The sequence below is a fragment of the Rousettus aegyptiacus genome, unplaced genomic scaffold (assembly GCF_014176215.1).
Source record: "Rousettus aegyptiacus isolate mRouAeg1 unplaced genomic scaffold, mRouAeg1.p scaffold_m13_p_17, whole genome shotgun sequence".
Classification (NCBI taxonomy): domain Eukaryota; kingdom Metazoa; phylum Chordata; class Mammalia; order Chiroptera; family Pteropodidae; genus Rousettus; species Rousettus aegyptiacus.
Window position 1 is genome coordinate 38,272,514 of NW_023416292.1, and position 27,733 is coordinate 38,300,246.

Sequence of the window (27,733 nt, forward strand, 5' to 3'; positions counted from 1 at the left end):
TCTTTTATTTTTTCTCTCTTGCAATCTGGATAGAACTTTCTCAATTTTACTCATCTTTTCAGAAACTAGTTTTGTTTACAATGGTATTTTCTACTGTTTCTTGTTTACAAGTTCATTGGTGTGTGCTTATTTCTTTGTTCTGCTTGCTCTGGCTTTAATTTGCTCTTCTTTTTCTAGTTCCTTAAAGTAGAATGTTAAATCATCAATCTGATTTTTCTTTTCTTATTTAAGCAAATTTCCTTTAAGAATTCCTTTAGCTGTATTTTGATGTTGTATTTTCATTTTTATTCCAATTATTTCTAATTTCCCTTAAAAATCTAGTTTTGATCCATATGTTGTTTAGAATTATGTTATTTAATGTCCAGGAATTTGGGAGATTTCTCATATTTTTCTGTTATGGCATGTAGTTTAATTCAGGGTAAGGTCAGAGAATATACTTTATATGACTTGTTTAGGTTTTGAATTTGTTAATTTGTTTCATGATACAGAATCATGTGTTTTCCGAATGATTCACAGTTGTTTAGTCTTTGGGGTAGGGAAGGAAGAAAAGTCTTACTCTTCTTATTCATAAGACATACAGTTCAAAAACAGATGTACAGTATTTTGTGGTTTTAAAATGTCTTATGGGGTGATTTCAAAAGTGTAAAAATGCTCCTTTGAGAGGCACTAACAAAAAACAATAGCTGAGAAACACTGGTTTAGAGGTATTCCACTATTTTATTTTCATTTTAGTTGATATATTTTTCATACAGAAAAATGTGAAAAAAAAAAAAACTCTATGTCCCAAGACCAGGATTTAACAGATGTTAACATTTTGCCAAAATATTCTTCAAATGTCTTTTTTAAAGAAAAATACCATATACACAGAGCTACCCACTACAATTGTCACTGTCTCTTCCACCCATTTCTTCCACAGTAGGATATTTGATGTCTCCATAAATAATACATAATAATTATCTTTTTCTAAGCTTTGAAAAATTTGACATAATAAATTAATGTGCTGCTCAGATTTTCTTCTTGAATTCTTAGACTTCCAAAGATCCTGGTATATAAGTACTATGTAAGTGGTATACTGGTATTATGTCATAATTTTAAAAATTAAATTTCCTCTTGTGTAGTCAAAGACATTTCTCATTTCTAATTGATATAGTTTTTAATAGATATAATCCCATTTTAAATGTTTGATTTTAATCAAGATGTTCTAAAGTCTTGTTTGATCTGCTAGGTTTTCCCCCATGGCATTAAAGCTTAGGCTTATTGGGTAGAGTCTCTTTTTTGGCACCTTTTCAATATTCGTGAGTCTTGGTTGTCAATTTTAGATTCCCTGCTTCTCTTTATCTGAATGCTATACCTATACTAGTTTGCTTTCAGCAAGTGTCAGAATAAAACATGTAGTAGCTTAAGTTCTTGGGGTGGGAACTATATTCCTCCTAAGAAATATCAGTTCTGTCTCTTATGTGCCTAACACATTGGTTAACTCCCATCTCTACTAAACAATCCTACTGAGGTAATTTTTTTTTTTTTTTAACATGCATTAGTTACAGGAATTAAATGCAATGAAGTCTCTTATTAACTTACAGTTGAATTTTATTTAAAAAAAACTCCATTACTCACAAAGGAAAGTATTCTTTTCTTAGAAGATGGTAAAGATCAAATAATTACTAGATCTAAGCATTCCATACAGTGTCTTTTGAATTTTAGGTGCTTAATAGGTATTTTTTCCCTTTACTTCTTTGAAAGCCTTAATATCTCTTGATATTGATTTTGAAGGGGTCTCATTTGCACAGTAAATACTTTACAAATCATCTAAAACAGCAACTTGAGTGCTATCGCCTATTGATGATTTACCTAATCAGGATTATGATGATTCTGTTCATGTTACTGCGAGTAGGAGGCAGAGCCATGACTAGGGTGAGGCGGGCAGCAGTTGTGTTATTTTGAGAGTGCCTCCTTAAATTATACAATCTAGGTGCTTCATACTCATCTCAGTGCTCATAGAATGCAAAAATGGAAAACAACCATATGGCAATAAGAGTTTTGTGTAATATATATTGTAATAAAACATTTGTTTTTGATTGCCTAATACCTAAATTCTCTCTCAATTTCATATGCTTTTCTTTTGAAGAGGAAACCCTTTCCCAACTCTCATTTCATGTGGTTTATGAGAAACTTCATTCTTTATCTCAGGGTTGACATATTGGGCCCAAACTTGACCAGTCAGGGTACCAAATCCCTCCAGCAAAAGAAGAAAAGAAAAGGCACTTCTTGTTTAAAGTAATTGAAAAATTTAATGATAAACTAGCTGTTAGAGCTTTTGCTATAGGCTAAAATTTATCGGTATTTCTCCATTTCATGACTTTAAAAAAAAACTCATGGATTATAATGAGCTATCATCAGGGTAATTATTAGGATAATGGTTAGCAGCTTCACGCATAGCTCTACCCAGCTTACAAAAAGTTTTTGTACCAAGCTCTGGAAATCCTTGTAATTGGACCTACTTGGGGCATATGCTCAATTTATGAAGTAGGCATGAGGTTGAGATGGTTGTGCATTGTCTATAAAGTAGTTAATTCCTAGACACCAAAGTTCTTAAGCTTGTCCAACAGTCTCATGCTCTAAGGGTACAAGGTAGAAAAAGTAGTGCTAGGCATCTCAGTGATAATCAAGGTAGAAAGTTAACTGAAGTTTAGTCTATGACCTCAGTATTTTTACATAACCTTGGAAATTGGGGTGAGTTAAACCATCATTACTACCATTATGAGAGATGTTTATTGGGAACTTAAACACACACACACACATAAACTTGTTTTAAGTATTTTAAATTCATCAAATCACCTTTAAAATGACTTTAAGGTAGGTATTATTATTAACTCCATTGAAAATGATGAGGGTAAAAAAATTGCCTGAGGCAATAACGTAATTAAGCCATACAAACAAGACTTGAATTTAGAACCTATGCCTATAAAACCACAATATACAGTTTTTCAGCAAACTAGGCTGAATTTCCTGTCACTGTGACAGGGTGAGAGTCAGTTTTATTTTAGCTGATTTTTAAAAATACTGTTTTTGCGTAACTCAGATTTATATGTTCTAAGGAGCAATTTCATTTATCTCTTGGCTTACTAGTTCTATCATAATTCTTGACAATTTTAAAATCCACTTAGATGATTCTTGCAACACCTGAATTTCTCAATTTCTTGACTTCATCTCTTTCCATGATTGCTTGCATTCAATTACCATGTTCACATCCTAGAACTTATGTAACTAATTACTGCATGTCTCCAATACTGTCAATTTCAGTCACCTTACTCATTTCACACTCTCAAATTTCTATTTCTACTAGTAAATAACTCAAACATATCTTCAAGCATACTGAAATTTACAATCATACTATTTCTTTACTGTGTCAACCTCCTTTATTTTCTCACTTTGCTCTTTATCCTGCTTACTTTCTATGTCCCCTCTTTATAATTATTCCTTGAATATGTAAATACCTTTTCCCTTCTGTCTGCTGTATTCACCCAGAAAAATCATGCCTTTGGTTACATTTGACCCTGTGTCTACTCAATGATGGAACCTAGTCTAAACATAACTGGAGAAAAACACAAAGCCATGTTGACTGGTCTCACTTAAATGAACCACCATGGACTTCAAATGGGCACTTTAAGTACTGTCAAGCAATCTTTATGAGTCGTTTTCCTCTTCCTCTTTCCTAAATGTCTATTTTACACCTTTTCTTTCCTCAATCCACACTTCTCCCCTCTTCTTCATGATCTTGCTTCCTATTTCACTGACAATGAAACTTTAAGAAACCCTATTGTATCTACCAAAATACAAATACTTAGACCTACATAATCTTTCCTTTCTCCATATTATTAATGAGCTGTTTGCATGTCCATCTTTAAACTAACCTTTCTATCTCTACACTATATCTATGGCTCCAGCAATATCCCTCTCCTTTCTGCATTTTCCCCACTCTACTGGATTAGTCTTATACAAACCTTTCATGTTCACGATCTTTATAAAACAAAACAGTATAAAAAGCTAAAACCTTCTTGAAACTATATTCCCCTGCATTAACAGCCCATTTTTCTATTTCCCTTGAGAGCAAGATTCCCTAAAAGAGCTGTCTTTGATTCTCACTATAAAAAATTCCTCTACCATTCTCTCGAATACCTCCTCTCACTCCATCCAACAAATCAGTTTGTCAAAATCAAGGGTACAAATGTTGCTAAAGCCAATGTTCAATCCTCAGAACTCATCTTTTTTGCATCATCAACAGATTTATTTGATCGCACCTTTCTACTTGAGATACATTCTTTATTTGGCTTCTATTTATTCATCCCATCTTCTTTAATGATTCCTTACCTAACTTGACATTTAAACACTATCATGTTACAGGGATCGCTTCTCCGCACTTCTCATCCCTATCATTAAAATTCTCATTTTCCTTATTTTACAATGCTATGAATAAAGGGGAAGAAGCTGTGATTAAGAATAGCATTCCAACAAAGACCTGAATCTTTGGGCAGTGACTCTAAGGTGACGCTGTTATCACATACTCACAGGAGAGTATCAACAAGAAGAAATTAAATACAGGCATAAATTTTATTGCACTTTGCTTTATTGCACTTTGCAGAGATTACGTTTTTTACAAATTGAAGGTTTGTGGCAACCCAGAATTGAAAGTTTATTAGCTCCATTTTTCCAATAGCATTTGCTCACTTTGTGTCTCTGTCACGTTTTGTTATTCTTGCAGTCTTTCAAACTTTTTCATTATTATCATATTTGTTATGGTGATCTGTGATCAGTGATCTTTGATATCACTACTGTAACTGTTTCGGGGCTCCACGAACCATGTCCATATAAGATGGTGAACTTTATCAACAAATGTTGTGTGTGTTCTGACTGCTCCCCTGACAGGCCATTCCCGGTCTCTCTCCCAATCCTCATGTTTCCCAACTTCCTGAGACATAATACCAAAATTAGGCCAATCGATGACCCTACAATGACTTCTAAGTTTTCAAGGGCTAGCAAAATTTACATGTCTTTCACTTTGAATCAAAACCTAGAAATTAAGCTTGGTGAGGAGGCAAAGTCAAAGGTTGAGATATTATACTAGTTTCAGGTATAAAGCATAATGGAAGACATTTATATAATTTGTGAAGTGATCCCCCTGATTAGTCTAGTACCTACCAGGCACTATACACGGTTATTACAAGATTACTGACTATGTTACCTATACTGTACTTCACATCTCTGTGACTATTTTTTAAGTACCAATTTATATTTATTAATTCCTTTATCTTTTTTTTCTGGTGCCCCCAACCACCTTCCTATCTGGCAATCATCAGTTTGTTCTTTGTATCTATGAATCTGTTTTTGTTTTGTTTGTTCTTTAGATTCCTTATATAAATGTCCAAACACTATACTCTACACCTGAAACTAATATAAAATAATTCAAAATGTCAGTTGCAATTCAAAATTTTAAATAAATAAATAATTTAAAAAGGCATTTTAACATGTGATTTAATTTAATCCCTAAACAAATGGTATATGGGAAAGAATATCATCTTCATGATATGAATAAGGAAATAATTTGAGGGGAACATATTACTCAAGGTCATCTATTTTAAACAGTGGAATTGCATTTGAATCCTACTGTTGGGATTTCAAATCAAACTTTGCATTATTCAACTAAAAAAAAAAAAGACCAAAATAGGTGGAAAGCTAGGTCTCTTGTGCCAGTTAGTCAAGTTGTGAATGTGAAAGAGAAGTTTTTAAAGGAAATTAAGTGCTCTTCAGTGAATAAACAAATGATAAGAAAGTAAATATGCAGACAGTTTTAGTGGTCTAGACAGAAGATCCAACAAACCACAACATTCCCTTAAGTGAAAGCCTAATCCAGAGCAAGGCCCTAACTCTCTTCCATTCTATGAAGGCTGAGAGAAGTGACATAACCGCAGAACTTTTTAAGGTAGACAAAGCAGTCTTATATTGGAAGATGATGACATATAGGATTTTCATAGTTAGAGGAGAAATCAATGCTTGGCTTCAAAGGACAGCTGCCTCTCTTGTTAGGGCTAATGTAGCTGGTCATTTTAGGTTGAAGACAATGCTCATTTACCATTCTGAAAATCCTAGAGCCCTTAAGAATTATGCTAAATCTACACTGCCTGTGCTCTATAAATGGAACAACAAAACCTAGCATGACAGCACATCTATTTATGACATGATTTACTGAATATTTTAAGCCCACTGTTGAGATCTACTGCTCAGAAAAAGATTCCTTTCAAAATATTACTGCTCACTGACAATGTACCTGGTCACCACCCAGAGGGGATGTACAGTGTGACTGCTTTCATGCTTGCTAACATATGATCGATTTTGCATGCTAATGGATTAAGGAATAATTTTGACTTTAAAGCCTTTTTATTCAGCAATAACATGGATGACAACATGGATGGACCTTGAGATAGTCATGCTAAATGAAATAAGCCAGACAGAAAAAGTTGAAAACATATCACTTATATGTGGGACATAAACCTAAAAGCAACAAATGAACAGGACAAACAGAGACTCATGGACACAGACAATAGACTAGTGGTTACTAGAGGGAGAGGGGAAGGGGGAGAGGAAAATGGATGGGGTAAAGGGGGTCAAATATGTGGGGAAAAAAAAAAAGACATGGTATAAGGGGTAAAAAAAAAAAAAGGCTTTTTATTTAAGAAATACATTCCATAAGGCTATTTATTATAACTGCTATAGATAGTGATTCCTCTGATGGATCTGGGGAAAGTAAACTGAAAACCTCCTGGAAAGGATATACCATTCTAGAAGCCATTAAGAACATTCGTGCTTCATGAAAAGTGGTGAAAATATCAACATTAACAGAAGTTTGGAAGAAGCTGATGTCAACCCTCATGGAAGACCTTGAGGGGTTTAAGACTTGAGTGGAGGAAGTAACTGTGATGTGGTGAAAATAGCGAGAGAACTAGAATTAGAAGTAGAGACTGAAGATGTGATTAAATTGCTACAATCTCAAGATAACAGATGAGGAGTTGCTTCTTATAGATAAACAAAGAAAGTGATTGAATCTACTCCTGGTAAAGATGCTGTGAAGATTGTTGAAATGACATAAAGATTCAGAATATGACATAAACTTAGATAATAAAGCAGCAGCAGGGTTTGAGAGGACTGACTCCAGTTTTGAAAGGTCCATTGTGGATAAAGCGCTATCAAATGGCATCATGCGCTACAGAGAAATTGTTCATAAAAAGAAATCTAATTGATTTGGCAAACTTCATTATTGTCTTATTTTAAGAAACTGCCACTACAACCTTCAGCAACCACCACCTTGATAAGTCGGCAGCCATCAACGTTGAAGTAAGCCTATCCACCAATAAAAAGATTATGACTTATTAAAGTGTCAGATAATAGCATTTTCTAGCAATAAAATATTTTTAAATTTAGGTATGTACATTGTCTTTTTAAACATAAAGCTACTGCATACTTAACAGACTACAGTATTGTATAATATAACTTTTATATGCACTGGGAAATCAAAAAAATATATATTTGTGCGACTTGATTTACTGTGCTAGTCTCGAACCAAATCCATAATCTCTCTCAAGTATGCTTATATATCAAAGTTTTCCTACTTACATTCAGCTGAAATTAATTTCACTAAGGGAACAGAATAATTTTATATGGAAAACATTTACATCTTTTGAGTGGTATTCTGAGGGCGCAAAAATTGAGGCCTAAATTAGAGCAAAAATACAAATTTCTTAAACTAGAAAAAAATCCTCCATTATTAAAAACAAAAACTCATAGCCAAACAAAGCAACTCCTAAAATAATTACAAGAAATAATAAATAAGATAACGCTAAAAAAAAAAATTTTGCAAGTAAGTACACTAGTATCCAGGTAAGAATGAATAAGGTGCAATATTTGTAATATTAAAAGAAAATTTATATTTATAGTATAAAATTACCTTAATAAAGTTACATACTTATCAAATTATACTTTCCTAGATGTGTAAAACACATTAAAAAATTAAGAATATTATTTTATTGGATAGAAAATAATTTATTATATATGAGGAAGATGATTAAAATACACATAATATATCTCCGATAAACTAATTTAAGTGCATATAGATTTAATTTTTAAATACACTTTAAAAGCTGTTACGCACAGTTCCATAGTCCAGGTTGTCAATTTCTTCTCCTCAAAGGTGGAACACACTTAGGAGATACGGAATTCAAAAAGAACCTAAAATACCATAAAAGTTCATTAAAAATAATCATGATTATAAAACAGTTCATTAGTTTAAAAATAACTAAAAGCTAAAATATTTACATTTAGAAAATTAGTGAATCATGTCAGTATAAAATTTTGTCTAAAATAGCATATACATAAATTGATTTATAACATTAAAAAATAAGACACTTAACTGTCCCTACTGAAAAAAACAACAGCAACTTTAATACCTATAATTCTTTGTTCTTTTAGGATAATGATTATTAATAGGATTTTGAATTGTTTTCTCAGAATTACTAATAGCGGGATTTGCAAGAGAAAATACAGAAGCATTAACCTTTTATTTTCCTACTTATAAATGGTTGGATGGCTAGGTTGGTATTAGGCATCTAACCATTTTAATCTAACAAAGTAGTATCCAAACTAGTCAGTCCTAATAACTGCTCTAAGGGAACCTTTTTAAATTAGATTCTTGTCCCATTTCCAGAGATTCTGACTTATTAGTTCTAATATAGAGATCAGGAGTCTTTATGTGTAAAAACCCTTCCTCAGTGGTTCTCGACCTTGGTTGCATATTAGAATTAAAACTTTAGGAGAGTTGAAAAATCCCAATATCTATGTTGGATGCCAGACTGATTAAATCAAAACTCTGGGTGGGAAACGCAGGCCCCAGTATAATTTTTAGTGTTATGTTATCATTGTTTTTATTCTTAAACAGTATTTTTAAAAAGTTTCCCAGGTATTTTCAATGTGCAGGCAAGATTGAGAACCCTGTTCTGGGTGATTCTGGTTATCGACCAGTCTGGAAACCACTGTTGTTACGTATCCACCAGGATTGTTTCTTTTCACTTAATGTACTACATACACCCTGAGTCAACATTCTGTATTTTCCCTCTGTTACTCTTCTTTTGTTTCATTTTGTTTAGAAAAAGAAACGAGGAAAAAAAAATACTTCTACTTGTTCTCTATTTCAAAGATTTCAATAACAACATTAACCTCAGATGTGAGGTCTGCTACTCTTATTTGGAATTTACGTAGAAATCCAGTTATTTTACTTTTCAAATAAGTGCTTTTTAAAAGAAAAAAAAAAATCCTTTCCCCAAGCAAATTTTACAACATATTATACAGAATACCTAAACCAAATATGTCATAAAACAGAACACATGTGTTACTAAATTAGGTTTAGGAAATACATAAATAGAACAAGACTAAATTCTGTATTAAAGGAAATGCACACATTTTATAAGTAAATAAATTGACCTGATTCACTAACTTTCCCTGGAAAAATTACATAACTTAAAGGACAACATAGGAAATTTAGCAACAAATCCAAAAAACAAATAAAAGATTTGTTCAAGCAAAACTGATATTTTAGAAGTACTTCATTTCAATAAATTATAAAAAAAAATATTGCTTACTCTGAATCAATGGATGGGGGTGGGGGGACAAAACATTTCTAAGAAAAACAAAAACCAAAGAGCACTACCCCAAAAAGGATACAACAAGAAAGGATACTCTTTGTATGACAGTATTACAGCAGTATTTACGCAGGAATGCTTCTAAAGAAGAACAGCAGAATGTAGTTTAATTTTTTCTTATTTTTTCACGTTAAATTTACAAATAAATGATTTTTTAAAAACACACAACTGAAAGTATTTTTTGTTAACTGTCCGCTGAGGTATTTGTAAGACTTCTGACTACTCCAATACAGACACTTTAAAACAAAATTCAAATATTTGGTGTCTCCCAAAAGGAATAAACATTAAACAAATTTTCTCTTAGTTATATAATTTTTTCAGCTTAACATACTGGTAATTTGACCCATTTTTTTTTTTCCAGTTTACAAAGGCAGATTTAAAATAAAACAAAAAAACAAAAATATTTCTACTCATCTTTCTTAAATCAATGTAACACAAACTTTAAAGTTTAAAAAGCTTAATTCTACCATTTTTAAATTACTTACATATGAATTAAAGTTCATATTTGAAAGACAAAAGATTTCATTACACACACACACACACACACACACACACACACACAAAACACCTATTTCTTTTAAGTGAGCAATTAGTAATGAGTAATGCAAATTCTCAGGCCCCACCAAAGATGACCAATTGTCCTTGGTAAACAGTTTCCCAGTTTCAGCACTAAAAGTTAGGTAACCTGGAAAAATGGTCAGGTACAGGAAAACTGGAAGGGCTGGTTATGCAAGGCCTGGACCCCAGACCTAATGAGCCAGAAACTCGGGGTCGGGGTAAGGGGGAGATAGTCTAGCAATTTGTTTTATCAAGCCTTCCTGTTGATAATACATGTAAAAGTTTAAGAATCACTGTTTTACTAGGCAGAATAAAACAAATATATTCCCCTTATAAAATTAATTTTCCAAACTTAACTTTTACATACAAATGGGTTTATTCTGTAGTTATACATTTGAAGTTTAATGGGAATTAACCGCCTAGTTAGACAGAGATAGAGATGGGTATATGGACAGACGGATCCCATTGAGTCTTTAAAAACCTTAGGAGATATCTGAATTACTATTCTATTCCTTAATTTTATCTCAAAAAAAGTTGCGTCCTTTTATTAATTTATATCCACACTTACCTTTACTAATTTTTAACACTTTCTTTTTCCTTCTTTAAAATCTTGTTTTGGTCTAGCAGATCGAGCAAACTGCTAATATTTAAAAATTAAGGTTTCCTTCACAAACATGAAAGTATTCTTTTCTAAGTAATTATCAAGACCTTTCTAATGTTGGGCAGGAGTACCATTTTTTAATTTATCTTTCATATTTATCTTCCTACCCTCAGACACATGTAAAATATTTTTCCAAGTGCCTCCTACTTACTATCCAAGATTTGGGGGAGAAGTTAAAAATTTACCTTTTCTTTACAGTAAATGTTTTTTACACTTAGACCTCCACTCTTGTCATCTATCCTGCTGATGTCTAGTTTGCAAATTGCATTAACTACTAAAAGTAGAATGGTTAATCAATGATATATTTTGGTTATGGAAACTCTCAAATACAAATATGAATTACAATAAAATATAAAATAATAAAGCTACAATGAACCATGTCCTTTTTCAATGGCTCCAAATGTATTTCTGGGTACTAAAGTCTCAGGCTTAGCATGAGTTATGTAATTTTGTGCTGTTTAGACTTGGCTTAATTTTAATAAGGACATGATGCTGAGGTTCCTTTATTTCTCAATAAAAATCTAAATAACTCATCTGACTTAGGTAGGTATGTTTGTAATTGAGTATCTTAAGTTACAATTCCAGTTGTTGAGAGATTTCTAAAAAAATAATAAAAATTAAGTTTCAATTCTACCCTTCCCCGCAAAACTACATAATCTTTGGAACAGACTGATTTAAAGGATACAACCACCATAGGTTTTCCAAAAAGAACATAACCATTAGCTTCCTTTAAGGCTTTTGCTGCTGCTTTTTCATTTGGAAGTCCAATGAAAGCTTGTCCTTTCATGCGACCTTCTTTCATCAAGCGTATATCAAACCTAGAAGTCAAAGAAGAGTGGTTTTGATTCAAAGATTGCCAAACAATTTGATGAAATGAATGAAATGTGTTGAAAAATTCAAATTTTGCCATTTTAGAGCAAAAAAAAATATGACTGTACCATCTAATTAACACAGTGATTACTCAGAATTTTCTAAACTTTTATTTTATATTTGGTCTAAAATGGATCCTATAAGTATGTAAAGTTGATGATGTGCTTATATCTTTTTTTAGCTATTTTACATGTATTTATGTGATTTAAAAATTATATTACTAGCAGCTATAAAAGCAAATTTCTTATGTTTTTATTTCAGATCTCTATTTTTAAATTCAATACTATCTACTCAAGCAATAAAAAGAACTATAAAATCAAGAATAGAAGGGCAGACAAGGACCACTAAAAAGTAACGCAGAATTTTAGAGTCAGAAGGGACTTATTGATTATCTAGTCGAAACCATTATTTTATAAGTGATGCCTACAGAGACAGTCATTTCAGGGTCAGACAGATAGCTAAAGTTAGACACAGAAACACAAATCAGATTTTTTATTCCAAGTATAATGTTCTTTTATTCTATAGTGTATTATTTTTCAAAATTTTTTTATAAAAAATATTTAAAACTCTTCAGAAAAATGACTGTAATTTATAAGTAAAGCATTGCCTACCATTTAGATAGTCTATATAGGACTAGCAAAAGTATGTAAAATATTGAAAAATTCAGTAATTAAAAAAAAATTCATATGGCTAGTCCCATGGGAAAAATTATTAATTTATCATTTTGTCATGTATAGTACAGCTTTCTCAATATATAATTATTTTTTCCCATCAAATTCTAATTGCAGGCAATACTGGAAATAGAAAGAATGTATACACATACACATATGTATGCATTTATACACATAAAATATTTTTTATATGTCTGTATATTTTTTATTTTCCTTATAATCAATCATGACTCAAAGGCAACAACATGAAAATGGACCAGTGTTTTCCACGGCCGGCAAAAGAAACATTTGATATCCCAATAAAAAGAGGTATCTGCCACAAAGGAGTAAAATGGAGAATTTTAAGACATTTTAGACATACTATTTAAAAAGGTACATAGGCCAACTAAGCCTTTAAGCGTACTGGTTTCCTAAGATGATTAAAACACAATTAACTAGTCAAAGTCACTCCCATTTTATCTCCACTTACTTTTCAAGTCTCTCCCCTTACTTTTACTAGTTATCCCTACTTCTAACTTACATGGCCCAGGGTCTTACACATTTTGGAGCTAAATAATTATGAAATTTCAAATAAAATTCTAACTCTAAACATTAGCTTTTATATCATTTACAAATCATCTCTCTCTCTTCCACTCTCACAAAATTGGGAGCCTTGCCTAATGCAGTCCAAGTAAAAGAAGTTACTGCTAGCATAAGATCTAAAAAATTTTGCCTGACTGTTATAGATTACTGGATCAGATATTAAAACATTAGTTTTCAAAGTATAGTCTTTGGATCAGCACATTTGGTATCATATATGAGCCCTTCAGAAATAAAAATTTATGGCCCCTACCTCAACCCAGAAAAACAGACTCTCTGGAGATGGACTCACAAAACTGTTTTACTAAGATCTTCAGGTGATTCTTATGCACGTTAAAATTTGAAAACCACTGCCCTAGAGCTGCAGATTAAGGCTGGAATTTATGAGGCCTGTTTCTGTAAATGGTTTTACTAGAACTCAGCCATTAGTATTTGTTTATGTATTGTTTATCACTGCTTTCATTCTACAAAGACAGAATTGGGTTGTTGAAACAGATATTATATGGACTGCAGTAAATAAAAATATTGAATTTTTACTACCTTTTCATTTACAAAGAAGGTTGCTGACTCCTGATCTAGACATCTGAAAGTTTACAAAATACATAACAGTAATTTCTTCATATAATTTTTATCTTTAAAGAAAAATGTTGGGATAAAAAAGGGTTACTCCGGAACAGATAAAAACAAAATGTAATTTGAAAATATGACTGCCACTTACATTATCCGTTCTGTTTCTGATGAAAAGTCAACATATCTTCCAAAAATAAATTTAAGGTCCTAGAATTTCAACAACAAAAAAAGACAAATAAGGAGGTCCAGCAAAAACAAGAAGCAAAACATAAAAAAATTTATTTATAAATTTCAACTTACCTTTTCTTGAACATGTTTAGCTAAATTCTTTACATAAATTCTACAGTTTGGTTCACCAGGTTCATAACTTCTGAAAACCGAAAGTGTTTCCATTTCTTATTTAAAAACAAAACAAGGATATAAAATTTAGACATTTTCATCAACTAAAAAAAAAAAAAACCTACACCATAACAACTATAACTGCTAAATAGACAAAATAAGCATTATAAAATTATGAAAACTAAAAATAGCAATGTCACAAATGAGGTAAAAATACTAATTACAAATCTGAATTGGTAATATAAAAATTAGTTTAAAAATTTTAGGCATTTAGAATAACTAAAATGTATCCAATATAATATCTATTATTAAAACTCCTTTAAATGAGTTACTTTATTAAAGACTGAAGCAAATTAATATGTTATCAATCATTGGTGTAACTATTTTGCTTAAAGTCAATTTCCCAAAGCATCAGGCACCAACATATTCAAATCTAAGAATGAAGTACTCAAACATAATAATCAAATATTTCAGATTGTGGCTCCTGAATTCCTATACAGCTACTCCTATATCATGTCAATAGTATGTTCCTGATAATGGTTCCTGACAGTTCCTGCAAAAATGCTCATTGGTAGTCTATTTCTCATTATTATGGAAAAAATCATAATGTGTTATATGTCAATCTAAAATGCCAAATTATTTTCCTAAAATTTACAAAATCAGAAAAAATCCTTTAGAAGTAGAAAACTATGTTAGAATATAAAATCCTTAAACAAAGATTTCTAATCACCAAATAATTAAAATTATTATTTTTAAACAACTGCTTTGGATGAATCTTAGACATGGTACTGTGGTGGTCTGTCAACTGGAATTTAGAACTCCAGAGTTTAGGCCACACTGCTTTGTTTAAGGTGTTAGTCATTATAAAAGTTTTAGGGATAAAAACAATTTTTTTTCTAAATAAATATGAATTGAAAACATTGTATTAAAAGATACTTTCCTCTCTAGAAATATGAATATTAAGAATCAAAAACATTAAGTGAAGAGATGTTTTGAAGTATGTACCTTATGAGTAAATCACATGAGGAATTTGTTGCTTTGTTTCTGAAGGGTCGAAGAAACATAAAATGGAATAAATGCTGGTTATTTCATGAATTTACCTTCTCTAGAAATTCTGCCCTTTTCCAACTCCCTTCTAGAAATACATTCTGATGGCATTTCATCAGAGTCTTCTTTACTTTCCTCTGCGATGTTCAAATTAGGTTTTGGGAAGATTTTTCCAAATCCTATACTGGATGCATCAACTTCAGTAGCAGGTAAATCTAAGAGTTAAGATTAATAGCAGCCATTAAAAATCTCTCCCTTCAAAACTATTTTAGTGTACCATTTTTAATTTTTGAGGTTATCTTTTGGCGCTAAAACCATTTGGTGTTTTTCTCAGTATTTTAGAACAGGGGTAGATAAACTTTATCTGTTAATGTGCAAATAGTAAATATTTTAGGCTTTGCAGGCCACATGATTTCTGTCATGGTTATTCAACTTTGCCATATGAAACAGCCATAGATAATACCTAAACAGCCAAACGACAGATGCTCTGTGGTGCCAACTAAAGGGCCTGGAAAGTGTAAAGAAAATAAATCCATTTTCGACATATTTAGTTCATATTTAGTTTAAGGTGCCAGAGGAGCATCAAATAAAATGTTTAATAGGTAGATAGGTAGAATGGTTTTGTGGGCAATAATCAGTATTTTGTTTAACCTAATCACTCCGGCATATTAATAATTGTGTGAAAAAGTTCTGCAATTCTTTAAATTATATAATTATCAAAGGAATTCTGCTAATGAAATGTGGTCATTCAAGATTATTTATATAAAGATTTTATACAGCCATATCAGAATACTGAGAAACTATCAACCTTCTCTAAAATGATTAAGATTAGCACATTATGCTACAATAAACACCTTAAAATAATATATTCCTTTTTGAGGATACTAAAAAAATCTTTTAAACCTCCACTCAGCAAAAAGGGGGAAAAAAAATACTAATCTTGGTCCTACAAGTAAAGATTTGCACATTTTAATTACTCATTCAATTAGAAAAATTAAAAAAAAACAACAAACTTATAGACAGATATCTGCAGACCTATGGCCTGAAGATATCAATAAGAGAAAAAAATTAAACTGCTTTACTACTTGACATTGATGTAGAATGGAATGGCTGTCTTCCTTTCACCATGGGTCTAAGCCTTTGTGTAAATTAAGCTTAGAAATGGAAACAACCTCAATTTCTATTAACAGAACATGATTAAAGATTGATATAACTATTCTATGAAGTACTATGCAGCCATATAAAGTAAAATGTGTATTTTTATGTTCTGATGTAATAAGCTACTCTCATTAAACTTTAAACTCCAAAATATCAGTCACCATGTCTAACTTGTACTTAGGGCCTCATTACTGAGTTAATGATGAACACTATGTAAAATATGATGCTCATTTAAAAAAAGAAATGAGAGAAAACATGTTTACACATGTATAGAATTAGGCCTGGAAGGATATCTATATACCAAATTATTAACAGTGGTTATTTCTAAGAACTGGAAAATGGGACAGTGGGGTTTGAGGCGTTAACTTTAAAAATGTTTACTTTACATGCTCTTGTTCTGATTACATTTTCTGTATTATTTCGAAAATTCAGATTTAAACAATAAAGGAATGCCATATTATAAAACCAAAGTAATGTCTAAAACAAGCAGAAAAATTTCTGTAATTTCAATAAATTATCTTAAAACTTAAGAATAGTGTATTGCTAAACAATCTTCCATGTCCATTAGATTAAAAACATTTACATAAAACCTATAACTCACAAGTTATACTTCTTGCTTTTTTAATCAATAATACAATCATATTAATAAAACCATTGAATATAACATTTAACAATGAAAAAATAAGTCTACAAAAAACTCTTCTATTTTTAGTGTAAACATCAGCAAAAATCAGCCTAAATTTCACCCTACAATTCATTACAAGCAAAAGACAATACTGACCACCTCATTGCTAAGCACGTTTCAATTACATAAAAAAATGTTCAAAGTGCTTAGTGTTCCATGATATTGAGGAAGACCTAACTGCATATTTTAAATATAGTTTACGAATATTGATATAAAAATATTACATATAAAATTTAAGTCTAACACAAAAAGTTGATTGAGCATTTTTACATAGTACATTAAGAAGTAAAATATGCTTACCACAATTTTGTTCTTCAAAATTTTGCTCCTTTTCTAGATCTTTCTTAAATGCAGCTGGCATGTCAGTAGATATGTGAAATTCAATTTTTTTATTACCTACTGGTTGTGGTTGATCAAAAACATCCGAAGGTAACAGCACTGGATGTAAACTGCTGTTTATAAACAATTACAGCATTACTTTATACTGCAAATATAATTCTAAAACATATTTATTTTAAATTTAAAAAGCTAACACTGATAAAGTACTCACAACACTGAAGGCATTACACAAAGTAACTTAATTTTAATAGTTCGATAAACCCTAACAAATGTTTTAATATGAGTACTATTAAATTCCCAGTTAAAATAGATAAGGAGATTGAAGAGACATTAAGAAATTGGATAGTCACTCAGTAAATGACAGAGACAGTACTTGAATACTGAACCTAAACTTCAGGGTATTTACTGATATGCCAAAAAAGTTCACTCTATATATAAGCATTGTTATGTATTATATTCTATATATCATAATGCTATGACGTCCAACAGTCACTTGCCTCATATGGCTAATGAACACTTGACATGTTGCTGTCCAAATAAAAATGTGCTATAAAATACACTGCAGACTTTGACAACTTTGTACAAAAAAGGTAGAACATCTCGATAATTTTTTATATTAGTTATATGCTGGAATATTTTGTATATAATAGGTAAAATAAAATATATTGAAATCCACTTCATGTTTCTTTTTATTCTTTTAATGTGGCTATTGAAAATTTTAATTTGATTCATTTTATTTTAATTGGTCAGTGTTGCTATAGAGATTAAAAGCTATGATGTCAAAACATACACAGGTGGGAAACATATATTTACACTTAACGTGAAATTAAAAAGACAAAAAGATTAAAGATTCATTCCTTTAAAAATGGAAAAAAGATAATTTTAACAAACTCCCTTCTCAATTTATTGAGTTACAAGTGCAAGAAAAATTTATACTGTAGACAAACTAAATGAACTTAAAATTGCAATTTTATCCAATTAAGATATTAAAATATGTAGGATTCCATAGCAAACAGGCAAGTAAAATTTCTGCCAAAATTGTTTTTTAAATAATGTAAGTTGAGGAAGTAGACAAGTACATATAGTACCCTTATTTCATAACCCAAAAGAAAATTACCTGTGTGAAACAGATGAAGGTGTATTCAGCATATCCTTTATCTTTTGCTTTTTTCTCACATGGCGCTGCTTTATTGTTTTTGGTCTTTTAGGCTGAAGATTTGCTAGTTCCATTAGTTTGGTCATTCTACATTGGGGGGAAGTGAAAGTAAAAGATTTCCTTATGTAAAAGCATAGCTATTTACCACTGTTTCTATTACCCTTAAATATGTATTTCAGAGTATAAATCAGAAAATAATTTGTATGGCATAAGTGTAATTTCTAAGCCATCAATTAAGATGTAAACAATTTGACAAAAGAACAAGCTTTAAATCTCCTTGTTCAATTTTCACTTTATTTTGAAGGAATTGGGAATTTACTTAATTGAAATGCATCTTTTAAAGATAAATTCTATTATAAAAATTAATAGTTCATCAAATAAAATGGCTGGACATGATGCCAAAAAAACTGACCATGGTACACTAATACAATCTATATAACTTTATTGCTTTTTTCTTGACTGCTCTTCGAAAGGCCTTACAAACACGGTAAAATTATTTTGATTCATATTCTAATTATTATAGGAAGCCTGGATGAAGTATTTTTATTAAAAGCATTTTGTACATAATTGCTGCAAATCAGTCATTACAGAAACAAGTAATTTTTTTGGAAACCAAGTTTTCAAACGGTATATTCTGAAGTAGTTTATAAGTAACAATCAAGGCATGAAAACTGATACCCTGTATAAAGCTTGTTTCCATTTTGAGTATGAGTAATATTTAGAATAGGTCTTGTCTAGGCATTTTCATATCTTCCATAAGATCAGACACAGTGTTTCCACAGAGAAGAAGCTCAAAAACCAGTAGTTACAACTCTACCTCCCCATAGTTACATTTGTATAATTTAAAAGCAAAACAAACATACACACAGTAAAATGCAGGGAAGGAAAACTATGTGCTTAAAATAAATTTTACACATTTTTTTTTCTAAGCTAGGAAAAATGTAAACATAAACTGCAAATTTTTAAAACCTTTTCACAACTATGGCTTATCAAAATCTTTATGAATAAATCCATTTACACAAAACACAGGTCTATATTCATAAACTGCTCATCCAAAGTACACGAAGTCTCTATGATAGTTCCAGGTATACATTTGGTAACCAATTAATATTCACTGAACAAATAAATAGACCATTCTTTTTAACATTTCCAGAAGATAACAGAGAAGCACAAAACCAGAAATTGGTTCATGCAAAGGCTTTGTTCTTATGACTCAAGATAAATTATTTGCAAAATGTAAAAATAATATCACAAAAACAAACAAAAAAGGTTTTGCCCACTCTAAATAAAGCATTTGTATTTACTACCATTACTTTTATAAAGAAAGTAAAATTTACAGAGGATAAGTAATTAACCCAATGCAACACTCTATACAATTCTTTCTTTAGCAACAAATGAAAGTCTATCAAGAACTGTTAGTCTTTCTAAATGTCTCCATTCAAACACTCTATTCATCCCTATTATGTAATTTCAGTCCCACTTACACTTTGATTTTAACTCTCCCTAGAAAGAGAATATATATTTAGCCACTAATTAAGTGAATGTTGACTCAATAATAGTCAAATTGCTGATTATTTGTATAGGTTGCATATGTTGTGTATGTTGTATATGTTGCCCATGTCAATCACTCCTGTATCTGCCTTCTTCGATGTATAGTTACTTATGATACCCATCGTTCATCCAAACAGGCCTTCTAGGCTAGGGACTGGTAAACTAGAGCCCAAGGACCAAATCAAGCCTGCTGCCTGTTTCTGTAAATAGAAAGTTTTTTGGAACACAGCCACATTCCATTATAACAGAAATCTTTGGCACTACAGAGAAAATGTTCAACAATTCCTGTTCTAGGCTCCACTGTGGATCAGATACCTGAACGTTATTAACAACTTACTGCTCTTCATTAGAATCTTTAAACAAAATATACACAGATCATCAAAAATAACCAATTAAAAAATGCATCTGCAATAGTGACTATAGCTTTTTTTAAAAAAATGAAATCCTAGAGAATTGTTCTAGAAATTTTTCTGAGGTAAATAAAGTCCAAGGGAATAAGCTGAAAAAATATTAATATAATTTAGTATTATTGTTGTTGTTGTTTCAGATAGTTATATTCTATAAAGTCTCTATAAATAAAAAATTAGTAAATAATGAATCATTGCCCCTAGGGGAAATTCAGGATTAGGTTCTTATAAGCTTCAGCTCATAACAACTGATCAATACACATCTTGTTACACGCGTGTTTCTATTTAAGAAAACATTACTTAATATATTGATTCATTAATATTGAACTTAAGTCAACAGGACTGTAAATCATACCTGAACAAAGCTTATCTAACACAACTTATTTTCTCCATAAGGCACATCACAGAACTCTTGATCTTGGAAAAGTTAGGTTAAAATTTCAATATTATGCGTGGGGAACATTTTTAAAAAACAGCAAAATCAGCAACAAACAGCACAAAAATGTGAAAAACATGGGACTAAAGAGATCATGAAAATAACACTTGTTTACAGTATGAGAGTTGAAACAAGGTGGCAGGATTTCACCTGTTTTACCTCATCTAGAAATGTGCATGTCAAGCAACTCACATTTTTCACCATTCCGTACCTGCCCATGTCCACAAAAGACCATAAAATCACTGAAACTATTGATTTTGGAGTCACGGATTAATTATAGTAAGTAGGAAGTCACGAATACAGAATTCACAAATGACAAGTATCAGTTGTACTTTATAATACCATAATCATCCATCTAAAAAATTACTCATAATCCAGAAAGTTTTCCTTAGGTCTTAATATCTAGTCTCAGGTCTTAATCTAGAAATACTATATATGCTTGAGGGGTGGGGGCTGGAGATGGACAAATTAAAATGTCCTCAAATTACAAAGAATTACAGCAAAATTTAAGAAGAGCAGGAAAATTTCCTTTGCATAGTCTATGTTCCTTTGAATCTAAACAAATATTTTTTGAAATTACAAACCTCTGTCGGTCTTCATCATCACTGCTTTCATATTCCGATTCTTTACTAGATAATTCCTCATCCTCATCTGGTAAAGGAGGTTCTTCTGGTGGCTGAGGAGATGCAGGTGGAAGAGGTGCATGTAATGGCATATAGTCTTCATACTAATTTAAAAAAAACAAAAAAATATATTATTTTATGCAATAAATCAATTCCATTCAGATACATGATTCTCATCTCTACCTCATGATCCTTTTTTATACATTAAACACAGATTGAAGGAACACCTGCTGTGGCAGACTGGTAGCTGATCTAAACACTTGTTTCTTCTTCCTTGGCAACTAGCTGGACTAAATTTCTAAACCTCCCTTGAAGTTAGATTTTACCATGCAACTGAATATTTCAGCCAACGGAATGTTAGCAAAAAAACCTTCCAGACATATTATCCTCTCTTCCTTTTTGATCTGCAGGCTTCATGGAAATGCTCTCACCACCCTAGAAATGCACAGAGTGAAGACAACTTAGGTCTTTTAAATGACTCAGTAGAGCAGAAGATAATTCTGCACTACTTTTGGAATGGACTTGACATGAGCAAGAAATAACTTATATTGTGTTAGGTGACTAAGATTTGAGTTTTTTTGGTTAACTGCAGCTAGCATGATCTTAACTAATATTTTGCATTGTGCCAGGAATTGAGGTGTTGAGGTTACAAAGAAAAATTACACAAAGCTAACAATATGCACATTAGCAAAGCAGCGAATCCACAATACACAAAAGAAAAGCAAATTTTCTATGCAACTGTTAGGTTTCGAAATAATTTCTCATTGTTATTATCTAAAAAAGTATCATGGCTAAATAATAACTAGAATTATGCAAGCACAGACATAACCTGTTCTTGATCCAAGGACTAAACAACACTGACAGAAATGACAGCTTCAATTATAGAACAAACCATCTCTTTCATGTTCTGGCTTTTTCCCCACTTTCAGTTCTCCAGTTGAATACTATCATTGCATTTTTATATTTGTATCTTTTTTCAGTGAACATCAGAGGCACAACATTTGTAAAATTTAGCCTCAATTATCTCACCTCAGCAGGAGAAATTTTGAATCTTGGAAATTCTAAGAGCTTTCTTACCATGGGAGGTCGTGCAGTAATTGGTCCAAAAGGTGTGGGTAAATTCATTTTATTCATAAGATGAAGCACCTTAAAGTAATAAAGCATTTAAAATCACATAGTAAAATGATGATTCAACTCATACATTTTATGTATTTAAAAACTTTGCAATAACCCTATTACTTTAGTACAGAGGCCAGCCCACTTCTTACCTTTATGATCCCAGCATAGGGCTAAAACAAGGCACTGGTATATCTCAGCTTAGCTTTCCTAAAATGTTTGTCACTTCCAAAATATTATTATTCTCATCATTAAATTGTCGGGTTCTTGCAATGTAAAATCTTCTCAAAATTTGTTTTCCCAATTATTGTGACAGAGAAGTATAATAATGAAAATAAACATCATCTATATTTTGTACTTCAAAGTATCCTATTACTATCACTACTTTCAAGTATGTGCCAAGAAGTCCACTGTCTTTTCCTTTAAGAATCTCAACATTAAAGATTTATGTTAAAATAACAAAGAATCACCAGAAATTATTTTCCAAATTACCTCATGTTTAATAGTATTATTAATACTGAACCTAATAGTATGCCTCTGCTATAGTTTATTAAAGTATTTACTTGAATGTAGTAATATTTCATTACTTTTTGAAATGGACTAAATATTTATAATCCTCCAAAATTCATATATTGAAACCTAAGCCCCAATGTGATGATATTAGAAGGTGGGGACTTTGGGTAGCAATTAGGTCACAGAGTCAAGGCCCCATGAATAGGATTAGTGTCCCTTATTTAAGGGGCTACTGAGAGCTCTCTCACATCTTTGCCTACGTGAGGACACAAAGAGAAAACATCCATCTGCAACCCAGAAGAGGGCCTGCACCAGAACACAACCATGCTGGCACCCTGATCTTAAACTTCCAGACTCCAGAACTGTGAGAAATAATTTTCTGTTTTTTATAAGCCACCTATTACGGCTTAGTTATAGCAGCTCAAACTAACTAACAGACCTTTAAAATACTGTAACATCATTGCCTGTTGGATTCAATCTGATTATGAGAATTCGCATGGAAAATAACATATCAGGTTATACAAGCATTTATTTTGAGGAAAGTAAATTTTATTCTACTTACCTGTACATAGAACTTAGGCACACTTGCTAAAGCATTTACTATGTTTGCTAGGATTGTGCTTGAAGGTGGTGGGTACATATACTTGAGGCACGAATTTAGAGGAAAAGTCAGCCTAAAAGAAAATTTTTAAATGCTTATCATGTTCTACTAAGTTTCATATCAGTAACTTGTTTTATATAACCTGAAAACATACAAATACTGTTCAAATAATTCAGTTCTCTTAGATTTAACCTGTTCCTAACAGATCTAAATAAGTACGTTTAAAAAGAAACTTGCCTTCTAATTGTATTAGAGAAAAATAAGGTATTACGTATGAGAACTTATCTTATAGCTCCAAACATTGTAATGGAACCAAATTCAGCGACAAACTCTTTTAGCTCAAAATGTTAAATCAATAGATTAAAAACATACATAGCATATAAAATATCCCTTTAAAAAATTATCTTATTTGTAATTTATATATCCAGAGCAACAAAACCAAAAGAACAACAAAATACAAACAAAAAATGCTAACCCATGGTTTGGTGCAATTCCATTTTCTATAGTTAAACAACCAAGTTCTTTCTTTTCTTTATCATCTTCCACAGGGTCATCAGACCTAAGATATACAGAATCAAAGTTGATCATATTTTTAGAAATAGAGTGAAAATTTACGCATAGAAAAAAACATAACTTTTTAAACATGTCATTATGAAAAGCTTTATAATAAATAAACTAACGCATTTCTCAAGTAAACACCAATCAAAAGGGAGGGAAACAATCAGCCTTTACTGAATACCTTCTCTATTCCAGATATTATATAAAGCATGCCAAATTTTCATGTTCTCTTCATATCAACCCTATGAAGATGACATGATAGATCTTACTGACAAAAAACAAACAAACAAAAAAACCCCCTTAACTTTATGTGGTGTACAATATTCCAATCAAGATCCTAGAGGGTGTAGCTGGTCTGATTAGTCTTTAAGAAACACTAGTGTAAAGAAAATTTGTAAAGGTTATATAACTACAAAGAATTATAGCTAGGAACCAATATCAGTCTTGGTTTCAAAGGCCATGCCTATTCATTCTGTACCATATAACAAAGACTTTATACTAACTACTTTCCCTGCACATAAAGTTGAATGCTTTTTAGCCCACTCTCTTACCACTTTGCACTAATTCCTAATATTAAATCAATACTCAGGTTCCTAATGTGCAACTAGGAACAAAAATAAATACATTGTTTTAATATACCAGATTCATTTAGAGAGATACATCCTTTATCATTTCAAATTACTTGTTAGTCTGAAAATAATCCAATAGTAACACAATTTATTATAAAAGCACTTTAAAACATTAGGAAAATCTAACTACATACCTCTTCTTTTTTTCAGTGCCCGAAGAGGGACCTGGTGAATGAACTCGATCTTGCTCTTTTGCAAATTCAACAACTAAAGTATGACCTAAAAGTTTCAGCTGATGGAGTCTTGTCAATGCCTTCAGTTGGAAGAACCAAAGAGTAAAAGATTTGATAACTGTACCAAAAATTATTGGTTAGAGACAATCTACAAAATAATTTACACGTTTTTTGTTAGTACTATTATCACTTCCTTGGTTATTACTTACCATTTTAAATATCAGGCTACCAAGATTTACTACTTAAGAGACTGCTTCTTATCAATAAACTTAACAAAACTAAATCTGGTTAAATCTAACTCTGAGTATACCCATGCAGCTGAAATGGTTTAGAAGACAAATGCCACAAATCTGTTAGGTCTCACTTTTAATTTGAAACTACAAGACTGGAGGTAGACCTTTATGATGCCACATTCTTATTACCAATCTCTCTGTTCTTCAACCTTACAATATTCCTTACCCATTCTTTTATCTTAAGACCTTGGTTCCTATTTTAACCAGATGAGAATTTCAGATTCCCAACATAAATCCCATCTACCAGCATCTGCACCCACCCATTCTGCCTTCCGTCTGTTATTATGATATTAACTATCCATATTTTAACTTAAATAGTTGCTTGACTTGGATACTAAATCTCCACTGACCCTCTTTAGGGTCTCTCTTTCACTCTCCAGAACTGTACAAGGGGTGTACTTACCCACACTGCTAATTTTCTGTCCTTTACTGGATCATCATCAGCAGCAGCCCATCATTAAAACATACTCTTATTTCTCCCATCCTAAACGTTTTTTTCATCTACCGATGCAACTTACATGCTTGAATCAGTCCACTGACACTGCTTGTTATAGACAACAAATTCTGCATTGCCAAGCTAATGATCAACTCTCAGTTTTCATTTTACTTCATTTAACACAGTTAATTACTCTCTCCTTGATACGTGGTCTTCATTTGCTGTCAAAATACCATACTTTCTATAGTTTTCTTCCTAGCTCACTGGTTTCTAATCCTCAATCTCTAGTTTGTGCCTTCTCAAGCTCTTAATATTGGCATACTCCAGAGCGCTATTATTGGTCCTCTCTAATTTCTTAGTCATCTAAACCAGCATCTTAAATGTAAATGTCATCGCTATGCTGATGATTCCATTTATAACTTAAGCCCAAAGCTTCGTCTTGAAAGTCCAGGAACATATATCTAAAATATTAGATAGAAACTCTTATGTCTCTCTCAAAAACGAAACTTCAGAAATGTAACTACTAATCTATCCCCTTTCCCCTAAATGTTCTCCATCTGGAAGCTTCCCCATTTCAGTTGATGGTGACTCCACTCTTCTACTTACTCAAGTCAAAAATCTTGGAATCATCCTTAACTTTTCTTTCCCACATTGCATATCCAAGCTATCAAGAAATCCTGTCTATCTCTACCTTCGAAATATATTTGGACTCTAATCACCCCTACTGCTACCACTGTGGGCCAAGCAACTATCATCTCTGGACTGAATTATCACAATAATCTTTTAACAGATTTCATTTTTACTCTCTTCCATCTATTATCAATACAAGAGCCAAAGCGATCCTTTTAAATATTTAAGTTGGATTACATTACTGCTCTGCTCAAAATACCCCATTGGCTCCCCATTTTACTCAGAGTAAAATCTAGGTTCCTTATAATACTTACATGATATGGCATCTATTACTTCTCTGACTTCAAAGCCAATTATCTCCCTCTCATTTTGTCTGTTTCAGCCACACTGGCTTACTTAAACATGAAAGGCATGTTCCTACACTAGAGCTCTTGTTCTGGCTATTTCTCTTACTGTTATGCACTTCCCCTAGATATTCCCTCAGCTAACTTCTTTCACCTCCTTCAAATTGTTAATTATGACCCTAACCACGTTAACTGCAACTTAACCCTCCCTACCCAGCACTCCTGATCCTGTTGCTCTTTTTGTTCATAGCACTTATCATTTTCTAAAATATTAAACAATTTATTGAGTTTATTAGTTATGGTCTATTTTAGCAGAGACCTCATATTTTTTTGAACAAATATAAGTGTAGTCCCTTAGCTGGGACTGCGATTTTATTTTACCATCTTTATGCATGTTTTGACTCCTTCATTATACAAAGCAAGTTTTAAAATGTTTCAACAATTTTCAAGTCCCTAAATTACCTCTAGACCTCTTCACTACTACTAGTTAACCTTTGATTATCTGAAACACAGCTATGTAAGCTGAATTGCATCATTTTTCTTCCTTTCAAAATGAATGTCACGCATTCTCTTCTTTTCAAGGATTTATGATTTTTCACTTTTAATGTTAACTAATTTCCCTATCTCAGATATTTGCTTTATTCTTAATAATTTCTCTCCCTTGTTTTATTTAAAATTGATCGGTCAATTGCACTCTAGCCTACAAGCTCTTGTCTTCTCATTCCTTCCCCTTACAAGTCAAAGACACTGACTGACTGCATGTCCTCTTCTGCAAGTTAGTCATGACCCTAAAACAATGTGGTTTTCATTACCATACTTTATTTATAACTTAATGTTGTATTTTAAAAGTCTTTTCTGACAAAAAAAAAATTTTATACATTAAAAAATACATACAACGTAAAAGTCTTATTTCACCCTCAGAGAGAGACTTTTGTTAAAATTTGGTATACAGTTCTGCCATATTTTTTTCTATGCATAAACTAACATACATACCATTAGTTTTCTAAAATCCCAAAGTTACATTACAAATAATATTTTGCAACTCTG

General features: G+C 31.7%; 2 protein-coding genes across 4 annotated transcripts in view; both read right to left on the reverse strand.

Annotated features, from left to right (window-relative positions):
- LOC107504398 (pancreatic alpha-amylase) overlaps positions 1–8,405 on the reverse strand; it is a 23,834-nt gene extending 15,429 nt beyond the window's left edge. Inside the window, exon 1 of the mRNA XM_016133557.2 lies at positions 8,201–8,405. The gene's annotated coding sequence lies outside the window, so the exon portion shown is untranslated. The remainder of the gene's footprint in view (positions 1–8,200) is intronic.
- Positions 6,703–27,733, reverse strand: part of RNPC3 (RNA binding region (RNP1, RRM) containing 3) — a 24,368-nt gene continuing 3,337 nt past the window's right edge. The window contains exons 3-15 of one of the 3 annotated variants that reach the window (XM_036235131.1): positions 24,945–25,063; positions 24,099–24,182; positions 23,585–23,696; positions 22,471–22,539; positions 21,355–21,497; positions 18,338–18,463; positions 17,182–17,330; positions 15,092–15,253; positions 13,953–14,047; positions 13,801–13,859; positions 11,648–11,780; positions 10,870–10,941; positions 6,703–9,824 (exon numbers count right to left, since the gene is read on the reverse strand). In XM_036235131.1, coding sequence (XP_036091024.1) covers positions 10,882–10,941; positions 11,648–11,780; positions 13,801–13,859; positions 13,953–14,047; positions 15,092–15,253; positions 17,182–17,330; positions 18,338–18,463; positions 21,355–21,497; positions 22,471–22,539; positions 23,585–23,696; positions 24,099–24,182; positions 24,945–25,063 — 1,311 coding nt within the window. In that variant the 3' untranslated portion in view covers positions 6,703–9,824; positions 10,870–10,881. Of the gene's footprint in view, positions 9,825–10,869; positions 10,942–11,647; positions 11,781–13,800; positions 13,860–13,952; positions 14,048–15,091; positions 15,254–17,181; positions 17,334–18,337; positions 18,464–21,354; positions 21,498–22,470; positions 22,540–23,584; positions 23,697–24,098; positions 24,183–24,944; positions 25,064–27,733 lie in introns of all 3 variants that reach the window. The other 2 variants (XM_016133554.2, XM_016133555.2) reach the window with 2 other exon arrangements.